Source organism: Artemia sp. Qi Xiang Cuo, chromosome 21 (assembly GCF_049724085.1).
Source record: "Artemia sp. Qi Xiang Cuo chromosome 21, ASM4972408v1, whole genome shotgun sequence".
Lineage (NCBI taxonomy): Eukaryota > Metazoa > Arthropoda > Branchiopoda > Anostraca > Artemiidae > Artemia > Artemia sp. Qi Xiang Cuo.
Genome location: NC_142814.1, coordinates 12,144,055 through 12,158,898, shown reverse-complemented (window position 1 = coordinate 12,158,898; position 14,844 = coordinate 12,144,055). Strand labels below are relative to the sequence as shown.

Genomic DNA, 14,844 nt, shown 5'->3' with positions numbered 1-14,844 from the left:
GCCCCCATCCTTTGGCGTCAGATGGATATCCAGAAAGATGAACAATTAATTCTCACCCCCCCCCCCAACCTTTCCTATATTTATCTGAAGGCTCATGGGTTGCTATATTTATTTGAAGGCTCATTTGGCCTCCATCCTTTGGCATCAGATAGATATCCAGAAAGATGAACAATTAATTTTTAAAACCGCCTCTGTGTCAGATGCAACCTTTTGGCGTGACATGTTTCAGTACCCCTATCTCAAAGACTACCTAAAAAAAAATGATTTACTGTATTCCAAATTGAAGGTTCAGCTGTCCACTGTACTTTAAAAACCTTGATCATAGATTCGGCTGTGCTGTATAGCATAAAAGATTCGTTTTCTTTTTTTGCATTTTTTTCATTTTTTGCACCTAAATAAAAAAGTGTATTCCATATCAAGGCTGTATCCCGTCCAACTCGAAAAAAGTAACAAAAGTATATATCAACAAATATTTGTTGTTTGCAAAATTTTTGTTTAATGTAATTATCATAGTTTTGTTTATCTAAATAAGAAATGCATCCTAACGACTGAGAAACCTTGCGCGTAAATTCCCATTATTTTTATATTCAGGGGTGACAATTAGGGAGAACAGGGGGCGATCCTCCTCTCTTGATTTTTAAAAAGATCTAATTTGGTATTTCCATTTAAAAAATGCTCCTTGATTTTATAAATATATGTCTTCTGGTGTCTTCATTAGAACAAAATTGAAAAAATCCTCCCTCCCCTCCCCCACGTTTTCGTGAATTGGTCCCCCTGTTTATAATATGGAAGTCATATTTAAACATCTTTTAATTTAATTGTATTATATAAATTCGTAGCTATCTTATTGAGCTAAAGTATTAACACATTATATATCTCAATGTGGAAACATAATTGATGCAACTCGAGAGAACGCTTCATTTTTCTTGCTTAGCTTTTTTTTGCCAACTGACAATGCAGTTTTTGCACATAGGATATCCATTTTGAACGATATGGCACTTCTAGGGGCTCAAGCATTATTGATTCTTTCCTTCTCTTAGAAACAGTAATTTTGCTTTATCTCAAGGACGAATACTTAATAAGACCTGTCTGGTATAAAAATAAATAATCACCTTTTGTTTCATGTGATTGCGACTTGAAAAAGTGCCAGATTAAGAAACATATGCTTTTATTTTTACATTTCTTATCAAATGCGTTTTTTCGATATGAGAAAGGATATAAATTTATTATTATTAATGTTCTTTGTTTATGGGTCTTTCTCGGATCTTCATATTCCTTTTGTTGTCCCATTGCTGGTAGATTTTTTTTTCTTCTTTCGTATCGTCGGGTAGGATGTCTGCTGCGGCGTGGTGAGTAATTAATATTATGTCTATTTTTCTCTTCTTTCTTTGATTTATTATCCATATATTTCGTTATTTATTACTTTATTTGTTTTATCTGTGCAAAACGAGCTTGTCTCTCTGCCAGATATTTGTGTACTTAGTATGTTAAGTATACATGAGTGAGAATTAAATGCACCTGGATGGAGGAGGGGGATTTCCTTAGTTAAGTATGCCTATCAGGAGTAAAATAAACTGAATATTGTAAAAGTCGTTGTGCAAATATCCTTATTTCTGAGTGAATTAGCTGTTGAAATTGTCTCTCAAAAGCTGAAATTATTCAGAATTTTTAGTTGAAAACTACTGAATTTTGGCCGTTTTTTAAACCTAGAAATACCGTGGGTTAGCGCGCTGAATTACTGCAGTTCTTGTAGTGACTTTGAACTTGCGAGTTTTGGTTTTAGTCTGGGTTATTTTTTTTTCTTTCTTTTAATTAGCTTAATTGTTTGATGGTTAGTGTAGCTTCTATTTTAAATTATGTTGATTATTTATTACTATTTTGTCTGTTTTAATATTAAATGAGCTGAATTATTACAAGTATGGTTATTAGCAACAGTTTTTAAGATACATCCATACAAAAATAAGCCGTAAGTATTTTGATGTGGACGTTTAGAATAGTATTCCCAAGTAGTCTGGGAAAGCCCTAACTAGATATCCTAATGCTAATATTTCAGCATTAAAATTGTATGTAAAGATAAAGTGTGTAGTTTTAACTTTTTGCCAATTGATTATTTAGAAATTCCCTCTACAGAATTCTAGAAGGAAATATAGGATTGTGCCGCGACTATTTTAATATGGACATTTGAAATGCTGCTAGCCAGTGTTTCCATGTAGTATATGAAACTCCGAATAACTAGATGTCCTAGTGCGGCACCTGCGTATTATCCTGACCCCACCCAATAAGTGAAGTTAAATTAATCCTAGTGAAATATACCAAAATATGATGAAAATATAATAGTTTAGAAACGAAATTATGGAAACTACAACAACGAATTATGGAAAGCAGGCCATCCACAACTCATGTTAAATACCTATCCTAACTTAATTACCTCTATATATTAAATATTTAATTAAAATTTACTTACATCGTAGTTTTTCTCAATGAGACAAAGCTAATTATAACCTACTGCAAGACAGACAAACCGGTTTTTCTCAGATCACACAGATCAAAATTCTTGAGTAGGGTCTGGATAATAGGTAAGTACCCCTAATCCTAAGATTAAAGCATAAAAATATCTGCAAAACGTTAAAGCGTGTAGTTTGACTTTTTGCTCAAGGATCATTTAGAAAGTCCTTCTACAGAATTCTGGAGGGAAATACGCCGCAAGTATTTTAATATGTACATTTGAAATTCTGCTAGCCAGTGTTTTCATATAGTCTGTAAAACCCCTAACTAGATACCCTAACGCTAATATTTCAGCATAAAAATGTATGTAAAGATAAAGTGAGTAGTTTTAACTTTTTGCTAATTGATTATCTAGAAATTCCCTCTACAGAATTCTAGAAGGAAATGTAGGACTCCCGCAAGTATTTTAATGTGAACATTTGAAATGCTGCTAGCCAGTGTTTCCATATATTTTGCGAAACTCCTAACTAGATATCTAAGACCTAATATCGCAGCCTTAAAAGACCTCAGAAATTGTGAATGAGCTTAGTTGTTATCTGAGTGCATAATCAAAACTTTTTATGCTATGACTCATTAGAATTTCCCTTTAGAACATTTTCTGTGTAGTCAGTGGAAAATCTCAGAGTTGGTTTTTGACAAAGATTATCTCAAGAACCAGATATTCGTAACTTTTCCGAGGTTAAATGGTCATATTTGGACAGATTTTTACATGGAAATTTTAACCAGATTAAGGAGTCCTCAATGTTTTTTATGTGGGCTTTCTCTTCAATTTTTGAAAGTTTAACTGATTATTTTCTTTTTAACTATACTTGTCATTTGATAACTGTTCTTTCTTATTTATTTCTTTACTATAATTTATTTACTAATTTATTGATTTTTTCCTTGTGATGTTATACTTAACACATTCATTTGTTTGCTACCACTCGCCAAGTTATTAGCAATGTCATTAAAAAAAAAAAAAAAATATATCCACGTTTGTCTTTGACAAGTTTGTCTTTGACTCACTCCCGTCAAGTGTGGCGAGCGCCACTTGGTGATTTTTTAAATTAAGCGGCCCCTCAGTCACGTTGAAGTTTAAAAAGTGCTGCTAAAACTACCATGCAAATTAGTATATGTTGCTAGCCAGGGTTCCTACGTAGTTTAGAAAACATATTCCTAGAAACCTGACTCTAGTCGCATTAAATTTTCAACCGCAGTTATAACTGCGTAGAAATATTCTGGCGTGTTGTATTTAGTCATTTTGGAAATTAGCCATTTCTCTAGTAAGTTCCCTTAGTTACAAATCATCTTTAATTTTAGAAATGTTTTTACTTTCTGTCATGTTTGTTTATTTTATTTTTTATCAATGAAAAAATTAGCTTTACCTTCACAGTCATTATAGAAAATTGTTTGGATGGAAAAAAATGTTTATTCAATTATTGTTTAAAATTTTTGAAGCCAAAAAAGCCATGACAAAATTAAAAAAAAATAACTAAGTAAACGTTTATCGAAGGCTATTTCGCCTGCCTAATCAACGATATGTCTTCAGCGGAAATGAAGAAAAAAGCCCAGAAATTCAAATAATGAGAACACAAAATAATACCGACTTGATAGGAATAAAAACATAGAAAGATGGTAAAAATCAAAAACTTAAATCTTAAATATACATAAAAGGTACTATTTAACCAATCTGAAAGTAGACAAAATGAAACAAAAATCTACTGTAAATTGAATTTTAAACGTATGTCTTTTTTTATATTTTTTTTTTTACCTGTCATAGGTACTTGATAATCTCTAAAATCAGTAAAAAAAAAAAAAAAAAATGTTTTGTGATATAAAATCTTTTGGTTTGAATCTTTTCGAATTGTTTTTCAAATAATAGAAAAGATTAGTATATGCCTGTCTGAGCAACATCGTAAGGGAAAATAATCAGTTTACTAGCAAACTTTCTCTGAGGAGTCACGCAATTTCGAAATCACGTACAGCTAAGTGGCGCTTGTCAAGCGTGGCGGAATCCAAGTGGCGCTTTTCAAGCGTGGTGGAATCCAAGTGGCGCCTGTCAAGCGTGGAGGAATCCGAGTGGTGCTTGTCAAGCGTGGTGGAATGTGCCCCCCCCCCTCGACTTTGAGCTAGGCAAAGGGAGCTTTCAGAAATTTTTAATATATGATATGTGAGCTGAAATTTGGCTGATATTTCTCAAAATTTAGCTTAGTTCTAGTAAAGTTCTAGCATAGTACCTTTTTTTATCATAGAAATCTGTTGTTATGCTAGGTGAAAGTATCTAAAATCTTTACGGAAAAAAGGAGAAAACCCGAAATGTTTCATATTTGTTGCTCTTCTGCAAGGGCATATCCAGGATTTTTGTCGAGGGAGGAGGGGATGGATATAAAAAGCTTAAAAACGCAGCAAAGAAATTATATGCATTTTTGTTACCGTTATTAAGAGTCGGACAAAAACGTCGGGGGGGGGGGATAGGGGTTGTTTAAACCCTCCCCCTGGATACGGCCTTGCTCTTCTGTATGATTAAGCTTTATAACATGTTGGATTTTCATTTGCCGCAGCCGAGTATAACCAGAACCAGCGTTGCCTGTTACTTTCTATATTGTTTATTTAATAGTATTAATTTTGGCTAACCCACACGAAATTGTATTCTGACAAAGATTGTTAGATATTGTTCCTTGTGGGATACCCTAAACGACTTCGAAACAAATGGTTGAACCTCAAATCAATTTCAGGACTTACTTTTCGAATCCATCCAGGAAGGGAATTACAGTTTCCCGATTGAGGACTGGTCTGGAGTCTCAGAAGATGCGAAGGACTTTGTTTCTCGTCTTTTGCAGAAAGATCCCCGTCAAAGGATCTCAGCTGAAAAGGTATTGGCCCACCCTTGGATTCAAAATGGCGGTGCCAAAGTGCCTCTCAGTACGCCACAAGTCATTAGAAGGTATCAAAAGTTTTTTTGTTGTTGTTACTGTTTATGTTCTTTGTGAAGCGTTGCAATCTTTACTGCATATTTTAATATTCTAACCACGATATAGTTAGAAATTTTTCACTTGCATATATGTAATAGTTCTTCTTTTCATTTATTAGCTTTAGCATCAAATTTCCAGGTATGATAACTCAGTTAACGAATCCATGGTGAATGGGGTCTGAAGACATAAGGAAAACTTTAAGGGAAATGGATACTTCCTTGGGGGGGGTAAAGAGGGAGGCTTCGAATAGATTGGGATGGAGGAGGAGCGTGCGCAGCTGTTTTGACCTCAGTCAGCTTGGTGGTGCAGCGAGTTGTTAGTAGTAGTAGTAGGACAAATCCACCCGAAGCGTCTTGGACGAAATTAAATATCTAATCCTTTTCTCTTTTTTTTTGAAATGCTGAAATGATGGTTTTTTTTGCATATTCAAAATTCGTTCTCTATGAACCTGTTGCAGCTTTATAAAATCACAACATAAATTCTAAACCATATTGTCGAACCTGTGACTCCAATTCACAGCAGCCAGTGCTTTGTTTTAAGGATGCTTCTGAGACACGTGAGGGGCAGTAATGCCCCTCACGCAGCCCTGCAACTGAGCTAGAGTCAGATCCTAAGAAAAAAGAGCAGGTGAGGGAGTACGGAAACAGAGTTTGCCCTCCGGGTTCTAGTCGTTCTTGGAATCTATGAGATATTATCAAGGCTCTTCTTGAGCTTATGCTAATATCTTTTGGGTGGGTTTAAAGGGTTTTCAGTGCTAAAGTTGATCAAGTCCAGAAAAACGATGAATCAACTACTGCAATGCCAGTTTTCTATGAGCACATCAATGAATTTTAAGTAAAAACCAACAAGAATAAGCTGAAAGAAATCCAGGTGGCTTTCAGTCTAGGTTGCCATCTGTAGCGCGAAAGTGCTATTTTAGCAATATTACAGTCAATTTTTTTTTATTATAGCACCGAAAATCGCTGTGTAGCACGCAATTTTGGGTAATTGTGGCAATTTAGGAACTGACCGTATTGACAACCCTGTTCGAGTCATATGTCCATCTATTACCATGAGTTATAGTTGAAGTACAGTTATTGTTAGTTAATTATAAAAAACATTTAAATTAATGCATAAAAACATAGAAGCACTTAAATTAGCGCTTCTTGAATTTTTACTAGCTACCTTGAAACCTTCTTTTCTTGTGGCAGTATATATATTTATCTATTTGTATAAATTATTACACAAAATATAAAAAATTAACTTTCTTTAATTAATGATAAAATTATTTAAATTAATTAAAAATTAATATTTTTTTATAAATTTAAAACGTTTAAGAGTGACAGTCACACTTTTAGAAGAAAACTGGATCTTGAATTTTGTCATGCAATTCTTTCTTTTCCCTTTACGCACGATAATAAAATTTGTGTTGTTTTTCTTCTTAAATTGTCGATTAGCCTAAGTCGAGTATAATCAATATTGAAGACCCTAGCAATTTTTTTAAATTTTGAATAAGAAAGTATATTTAGCTATTTACACAAATTAACCCATAAGAACACGATAAATTAGAATTCTTTAATTATAAAGGCATTTAAATTAAATAAATATTAAATTGCATATGTTTTGTATAAAGGCTTTAAGGGTGGCGGTCACACTTTTAGAAGAAAGCTAAATGTTTGATTTTATCACTTTCTTTACGCCCGAATTCAAAATTTGCATTGTCCTTGTTCTGAAATTGTAAATTTTTCTTATATAAATAACATGTAATTTAATTCTTGTTTAATTTACATGTATTTATGATTAATTTAAGAATACTTATTTTTTATATTTTGTGTATTAATTTATATAAATAGGTAAATATACTATATTCTTCAAATTAAAAAAGAATTTACTAGGACAATTAATATTCAAGATCCTGGTAAATTCTTTTTAATTTTGCAGAAGATAGTATATTTATCTATTTGTATAAATGAATACACAAAATATAACAAAATAATATTCTTAAATTAACCATAAAGGCATTTAAATAAAAAAAAATACATGTAAAACGTTTAAGAATGACAGGTACACCTTTAGAAGAAAATTGGGTGTTTAATTTCGTCACTCAATTGTTTCTTATTTTAATTAATTTTAAAAACTTTTTCTATAGTGTCATCCTCAAAGACCTAATTTTCAGATTTTTCAACTACGTTGAACAAAATGGCTATCTCAAAATTTTGAATGGGTATTTTTGGAGAAATGGTGGGTGCCGAATGGGTGTTAGTTAACTTCCAATCACTATCGACTTTTAAAAAGGGCACTAGCACTTTCCAATCCAACGAGCCCTTTATGAAGTTTATACGATAGCAATATCTATAAAAACCTTATATGCCCCAAGGCCATAGCTTAGAACTCGTGCCTTTAGAGCCATAGGGGGGAGTGTTGTCTTCCTCAAAGACCTAATTTCCAGAACTTTCAACTACGTTGAGCGAAATGGCTATTTCAAAATTTTGATTGGATGTGTTTGGGGAAAAGGTTGGCGTAAGAGGGGGGGGGTAGTTGCCCTCCAATCCCTTTCGACTATTAAAAAGGGCACTAGCCCTTTGAATTTCCATTCGGATGAGCCTTTTTTGAAGTTTCTACGACAACGCTATCTATAAAAACCTTATATGCCCCCAGGGTATAACTTACAACACTTGCCCTGAGGGCTGTGGGGGATTCTCCTCGTCAAAAACGTAATTTGTATGTGGAAATCAACTACGCTTAACAAAATGGTTATCTCGAAATTTTGATTGATAGTATCTGGGAAAAAAGTAGGCATTAAAGGGATATTAACTGCCTTACAATCACTTTTGACTATTAAAACGGGCACTACCCGTTCTAATTTCCAATCGAATGGGCCCTTCTCCAAGTTTCTGCAACAACTCCTTCGACACGAAGTGCCCTGATATGGAAAAAGAAAACAAAAATTAAATAATACATTGTGCTAACATTGTTCTTTACTTAGGCAGCGCATTAACATTTTAGATCCTAGTAAATTCTTTTTAAATTTGAGAGTATATTCATCTATTTATGTGAATTAACATGCAAAACATGAAACTTTAACGTTCTGTAATCAATTCGTACGTATTTTCTCTTCAAAATGATATAAACATTTAGATAAAATATATTTTTTTTTATGTAAAACGTTGAAGAATGGCAGTCACATTTAGAGAAGAAAACTCGGTTTAATTTTGCCATGCAATTGTTTCTTTTCTCTTAACGCACGAATTTAAAAGTTTTATTGTCTCTGTTCTGAATTTGTAGATTAAGTTGTGTATAATTAATATTCAAGATCCTAGTAATTTTTTTTTAAATTTGAAGAAGAGAATGTATTTATCTATTTATTTAAATTAACACACACAATATTAGAACAATAGCTTTTTTTAGTTAATGATAAAAATATTTAAATTAAAAATTAAATTATTTTTTATATAAATATAAAACATTTTATAAATGTAAATATAAAAGAGTGACAGTCACACTTTTAGAAGAAAACTGGATCTTAAATTTTGCCATGCAATTCTTTGTTTTCCCTCTACGCACGATAATAAAATTTGTATTGTTCTTCTTCTTAAATTGTCGATTAAGTTACGTATAATTAATATTTACAATCCTAGTAAATTCTTTTTAATTTTGAAGAAGAAAGTATATTTACCAATTTACACAAATTAATATACAAAACACGAAAAATTAGCATTCTTAACTTCATTATAAAGGCATTTAAATTAAGTAAATATTAAATTGCATTTGTTTTGTACAAAGTGTTTAAGAGTGGTGTCACAATTTTAGAAGAAAATTGGATATTTAATTTTGCCATGCAATAGTTTCTTTTTCCTTTAAACGCGGATTTAAAATTTGTATTGTTTTTTTTTGTTCTTAAATTGTCGATTTAGTTGAATATAATTAACATCCAAGATCCTAGTATTTTTTTTTGAATTTTAAAAAGAGAGTATATATATCTTCTTATATAAATTAACGAGCAAAGTATAACATTCTTTATTTAATTAATATGTATTTTTTCATCAAAATTATATAAACATTTAAATAAAACAATTAAATTATTTCTTTACATAAAACGTTTAAGAGCGGCAGTCACACTTTTAGAAGAAAACTGGATGTTTACTTTAACTTTACTGTTTTTCCTTTTCCCTTTACGCATGAATTTAAAATTTGTATTGTCCTTGTTCTGAAATTTAGTTTAATTTTGTCGGGCGAAAGTAGTCTATAACTAGGCTCATTGGTTTCGATAGGCTATCAAGAACAAGTCCCGTTTTACTAGTCAAACATGAATCTGACGGTTACATTTGTGAAATTTGGGAGTTTGATGTCATAGATTCAATTTCGTAATAATTGAAATTGTGGTGTTCGCAGTTTTGTTCACTTGTTCGTAGAATGAGGTGCATATTGGGAATCGTAATTTTAAACGGACATTGACCACTGTTTCTGACTAAGCATATTGAAAATGCTATTACTAATATTAACGGTACTTATGCATTATATGGCACACATGAAAGAAGTCAAGTTTGGTTAATGCCAATTAAATATAATGAAATAGGATAAATATATTATAGTTTAGAAACAAATTTGGGCTATATATTTGCACATTAAGGGGGGGGGGGTGTGTTGGTAAATCATATCATATATTAAATACGTAACTTAACCTAGGTACCTTTTTTTCCCCTAAACCCCACAAAACCAAAGTTTAAATATTGTAAACTCAATGACAAACCACGCTTTGCCATCCATTTATCTTTTCCAAATACCCGTTTGACGGGTTTCCATTAGTAGTTCCTTGTACAGTATACAGCGTTTCGTACCATAAAATACACAGGTACCATATTAACTCACTGTAGCACCTGAGGCCAACCCATCTGCGAACGCTCCTCGTATAAACCAATCCAAAGCGTCGCTCTTTATTCCCCACACAAGGCCGAATCTAGGGTGGGGGGACAGGGTTTGAACCCGCCTCCCGAATTTTTGTCCGACTTGCAAAAACGTAACAAAAATGCATAAAAACAGATTTTGATGCGTTCTTGAAGTTTTTTTTTCTATAGTAGAGACTAGAGAGGTTAAACCACCTCTCTTATACCTGTGATATAGCCCTTATTAAGTGAGCTAGTGTACAATCCCTCTTTGTCATCTTAAAGTCCCGTAAAATTTTCAAAACCGTTTTTTTTTTTTTTTTTTTTTTTTACCATTTTAAATTCTGTTTTTCTCCTAGCATTTCAAAGATTTAGGTTAATACCCTAAAACTTCTGGCCTGCGGATTATTCATTGTTATGCAACTATTTCTTTTTTCTTTGTTTTATTCCATGCCGGTCTAGAAGCAGAGACGGTTGGGGGAGGGGGGGGGCAAAAGAACACTTGCCATGGGCACAGAAATTTTAGGGGTGCAAAATTTCAAATAAATAATCTAACATTTATAATACATTTATTATACTTTGTAATTTTATTTTTATTAAGATAAAGCAGAGGGCGCAGTTGGCAGTAAATATAAGCAAATTGAATCCGAAATTTTAATTTTTTCCCATATCTTTCCCTTAAAGTGAGAAAAGTCAGATTTAGAAAACTTTTGTTAATAAATGAAAATTTTGTTAAAATTTGGCCGGAATTTTTGGGAGACAGGGGAGCTAATCAATATTTTGCTCCGGGCGCAAGAGAGGTCAAAACCGCCAAGGTTGAGTAGTGAAAAAAACGGGAATCGTCAAATAACGTCGAAATGTTCAAATAGTCGTAATATTTGACCTTGAATCGATTTTACTGAAGTCTTGCATGGAAACAAGATCTTGAGTTATCTGCCAAGCCCGTCTCCTAGTTGGAAGTTGTCTCCTAAAATATTAAATTAAGCACTCGATTTTAAAGTGGTTTTCTCGTGACTGACTCGTGACACGCACTCGACTCTGATTGTGACGTTAGCCTAAAAACTTCGTGTTTGTCACCAAAATACATTAAATTTTTGTAGCTGCCTTAAAAATTTATTACTAGGGGTAATGTATCAAAATTGGTTTCCCTGAAGGGTCATAAAAGTGGTATCAAAAGGACGTATCATCATAATTGTAAATTTTCAAAAGAGCGGAGAATTAAGTTAGGGATTCCCATATAGCTTGGTCGTAATTGAAAATTATAGCCTTACATTTCTAGCTGGCATCTGGGGCAAATCCAGGGACGGGGGTCTGCGCCGCAAGATTTTTCTGGTGCCCTTTTTTACTTAAAAAAAATAGATTTATCAGTTTGGTCAATTATTCGCGCGTTTGTCAGATTGCCTTCCCCTGTCCCAAGACTGCTCTAGATCTGCCTTTGGCTGGCATAAACCCCATGTGAGGATCTTTGAGCCTCAGTCCCCCTCTTTCCAAAGAGAAGCTTTTTTTCAGACTCGGGTTTATATTTATTTGTCTAACTTCATTGTCGTAATAGAGATATTTTAAATAAATATAAGAACAGATATAGAACCTGTTAATCTACTTCTCTTAAGCAACGTTGATTAGCAACTGGGCTTCTGGATATCTCTGGGCTATTGCTAAACGCATTTATGTCAGAACCTGATTTTAGGCACGCATGCATTAATGGATTTTGGGGGATATAGAGGGTAGGGTAGGGGGAGTCAGGTTCGAAGAAACACTAATTACGTTTTGTTACAACATATAATTATGAATACACAAGGATATTTGTGTATTATAGCGACCACACTGTTGTTCATGATCTGTTGTAAAACTGGTTTTTCTGTGTGCTTGGAGATAATTAGCTTATGAAATATATCAAAATATTATGAAAATATGGTACTTTAGTAACAAAATTATGGAAACTAACAGAGAATTATGGAAAGTCGGCCACCCAGAACGCATTATATTAAATACCTAACATAAGCAACTCTATATATTAGATACTTAATAAAAATATACCTGCATAGTAGTTTATCTCACTCAGGCTAAGCTAATTATCTCTGAGTGCACACAGAGAAACTGGTTTTACAACAGATCAAGAAGAACAGTGTGGTCGCGATAGTACACAAGTACTGACGTAAGGATCAGGAGACAAGTAGTAACTAAAGCCCAGAACACATGTTGCTTAGAAAGGCGGCTTTTCCGACAGCAATCCAAGTTTTCTAACTATTGCTCAGTATTTTCCTAGCCGCTAATTTGAATTCCACCAAAAAAAGGCCTTTCTATTGCAATGCATGCTCTGCGCTTTAGTTATTACTTGTATCGTATGGTTTTAAAGTTGACTTGACGGGATAGTATTGGCAATCAATTGGTAACGTTTTTTTTCCTACCATAATGTTTTATATTCTAGTTTTATTTAGAGCTGCTTTTTTTGTGGTTGTTCCATGTATTTTAAAAATCATGTCTGGTAGTTTTAACGTTGTAATAAATGAACTATACATAGATGTATATGTACGCTACATACATCATATGTATCCAAGAGCGGATCCAGGATTTTTGTTCGGGGGGGAGGGGGTTACCCGATTTTTTCCCGTCTTTACAGGTATTTTTTAGACTAATTTTCGACTCGGTCAAAAATTTCGGGGGGGGGGGGTGTTCAAACCGGGTAACTCCCTCCCCTGGATACGGCCTTGTGTGTATCAGCCGTAGCCATTTTTAGGGGGGGTGACAAAAAAACTTTAAAACGCGTCAAAAATTTGCTTATATTCAGTTTTATTACGTTTTTTTTTACGAGTCGGACAAATATTTTGGGGGGATTCAAACCCCCTACCCCCTGGATACGGCCTTGGTTAATCCCCAGTCTTCGAGTCATTTTTTTCATTGCGGCCGTTCGTATAATCTTACTGCTGACATGAGTTACTGAAATTCCAACTTGGCTGTCGTATTTTATTAATTAATATTTAATTAATACTTTATTAATATTTTATTAATTAATGACGTATTTAATTAATAGTAGTATTTTATTAATTTCACTCTTGGTCTCAGATATTAGTACTATTCAATTCGGTTTGCGGCTTCAAGGGTTTAAGCGCAATTTTTAGGGTTTTAGTAACTACAAGCAATGCAAATGTTCCAAAACCAATTCCGATTAGTTTGAAAACACACCTTTACTCGTAAACAGTTATTAAATTTAAATTTATTAAATTATTAAATTTAACTGGGCTAAAGGCTGAAGAAATAATCCGTTTAAGGGAACCCTTATGACTAAAAACGTTTTGGCCGTCATCCACCCTAATACCGGAAAACCGCAATTAAAACAAGAAGAGCCATCCAGATGAATCTGAATGGGATAGGGAAACCTTTGTCTTTGAATCAAATTTGCCGGACACCTGATTCTGTTTTTTCATGTATTTCAAGTTGTATCCGTATCAGTTTAATTTTGTCATGCTCGTAACAAAAAGGTGTATCTGACAATTTCCAGAAATGAGTTATCGTACTGTTTAGAGAGAAGAAACTTTCTGCTGTATCAAGTTTGGTTATAACACGCCCGTAGTTTGTCTGGGTTTCCTAACAAAATCTTAAGTCGATATAAGAAGTTTAAGAATCCCCTGTGTTATGACTCTCAATTGGGTGGGGGGGGGGGTTCTGCTGCGGTTTTAGAAACGCTTTCTATTGAACTCATAACATAGTGTGAGTGTAAGATGCAATTTCATTATTAAAAAAAGAAACTGTAGCTTATCTAAAGACCACGTGAACATAGATTTGAAAGATTTTTTGAAAGATTTGAATCACAAAATTTGAAACCTCCCTGAGCTAGTCGGTCCCCATGATTTCGGTGTATTCGTATTGAGGTAATTATCTCGTCAGGGATAGGAAGACTGATAGGGATAGAAAGGGGATAGGAAGACTGATGGGGATAGAAAGGGGATAGGAAGACTGATGGGGATAGAAAGGGGATAGGGATATGAATGGGATAGGAAGACTCTGATTGGGATAGTAAGACTGATAGGGATAGGAAGACTGATAGGGATTAGAAGACTGATAGGGATAGGAAGACTCTGATAGGGATAGGAAGGGGATAGGATGACTCTGAGGTAGAAAATTATATTTTCTAGCTCAAATATAACTTACACCAGGAAGGTTTCCGAAATAGCATATCCTTCAAGGTAGCTTCAAGTAGGCTTCAACTATAACCTTGAAATATCAATTTAAAAAGTTTAATTTTCGTTGACTAACTAAGGTGTAACTTCCTGTTGGCGTTGAATAAATTTGAAAAAGGAAAAATGTAACGGGAAATGTTTTATTTCGAGAAATGCAACCTACATATATATATATATATATATATATATATATATATATATATATATATATATATATATATATATATATATATATATATATATATATATATATATATATATATATATATATATATATGTATATATGTATATATATATATATATATATATATATATATATATATATATATATATTTTTCAATTATATGT

At 33.2% G+C, this 14,844-nt stretch overlaps 1 protein-coding gene across 2 annotated transcripts in view; it reads left to right on the top strand.

The window, feature by feature from the left end:
* Positions 1–14,844, top strand: part of Lk6 (MAPK interacting serine/threonine Lk6 kinase) — a 77,055-nt gene that overhangs the window by 53,784 nt on the left and 8,427 nt on the right. For both annotated transcript variants that reach the window (XM_089107146.1, XM_089107147.1), the window contains exon 7: positions 5,220–5,428. In XM_089107146.1, coding sequence (XP_088963272.1) covers positions 5,220–5,428 — 209 coding nt within the window. The remainder of the gene's footprint in view (positions 1–5,219; positions 5,429–14,844) is intronic.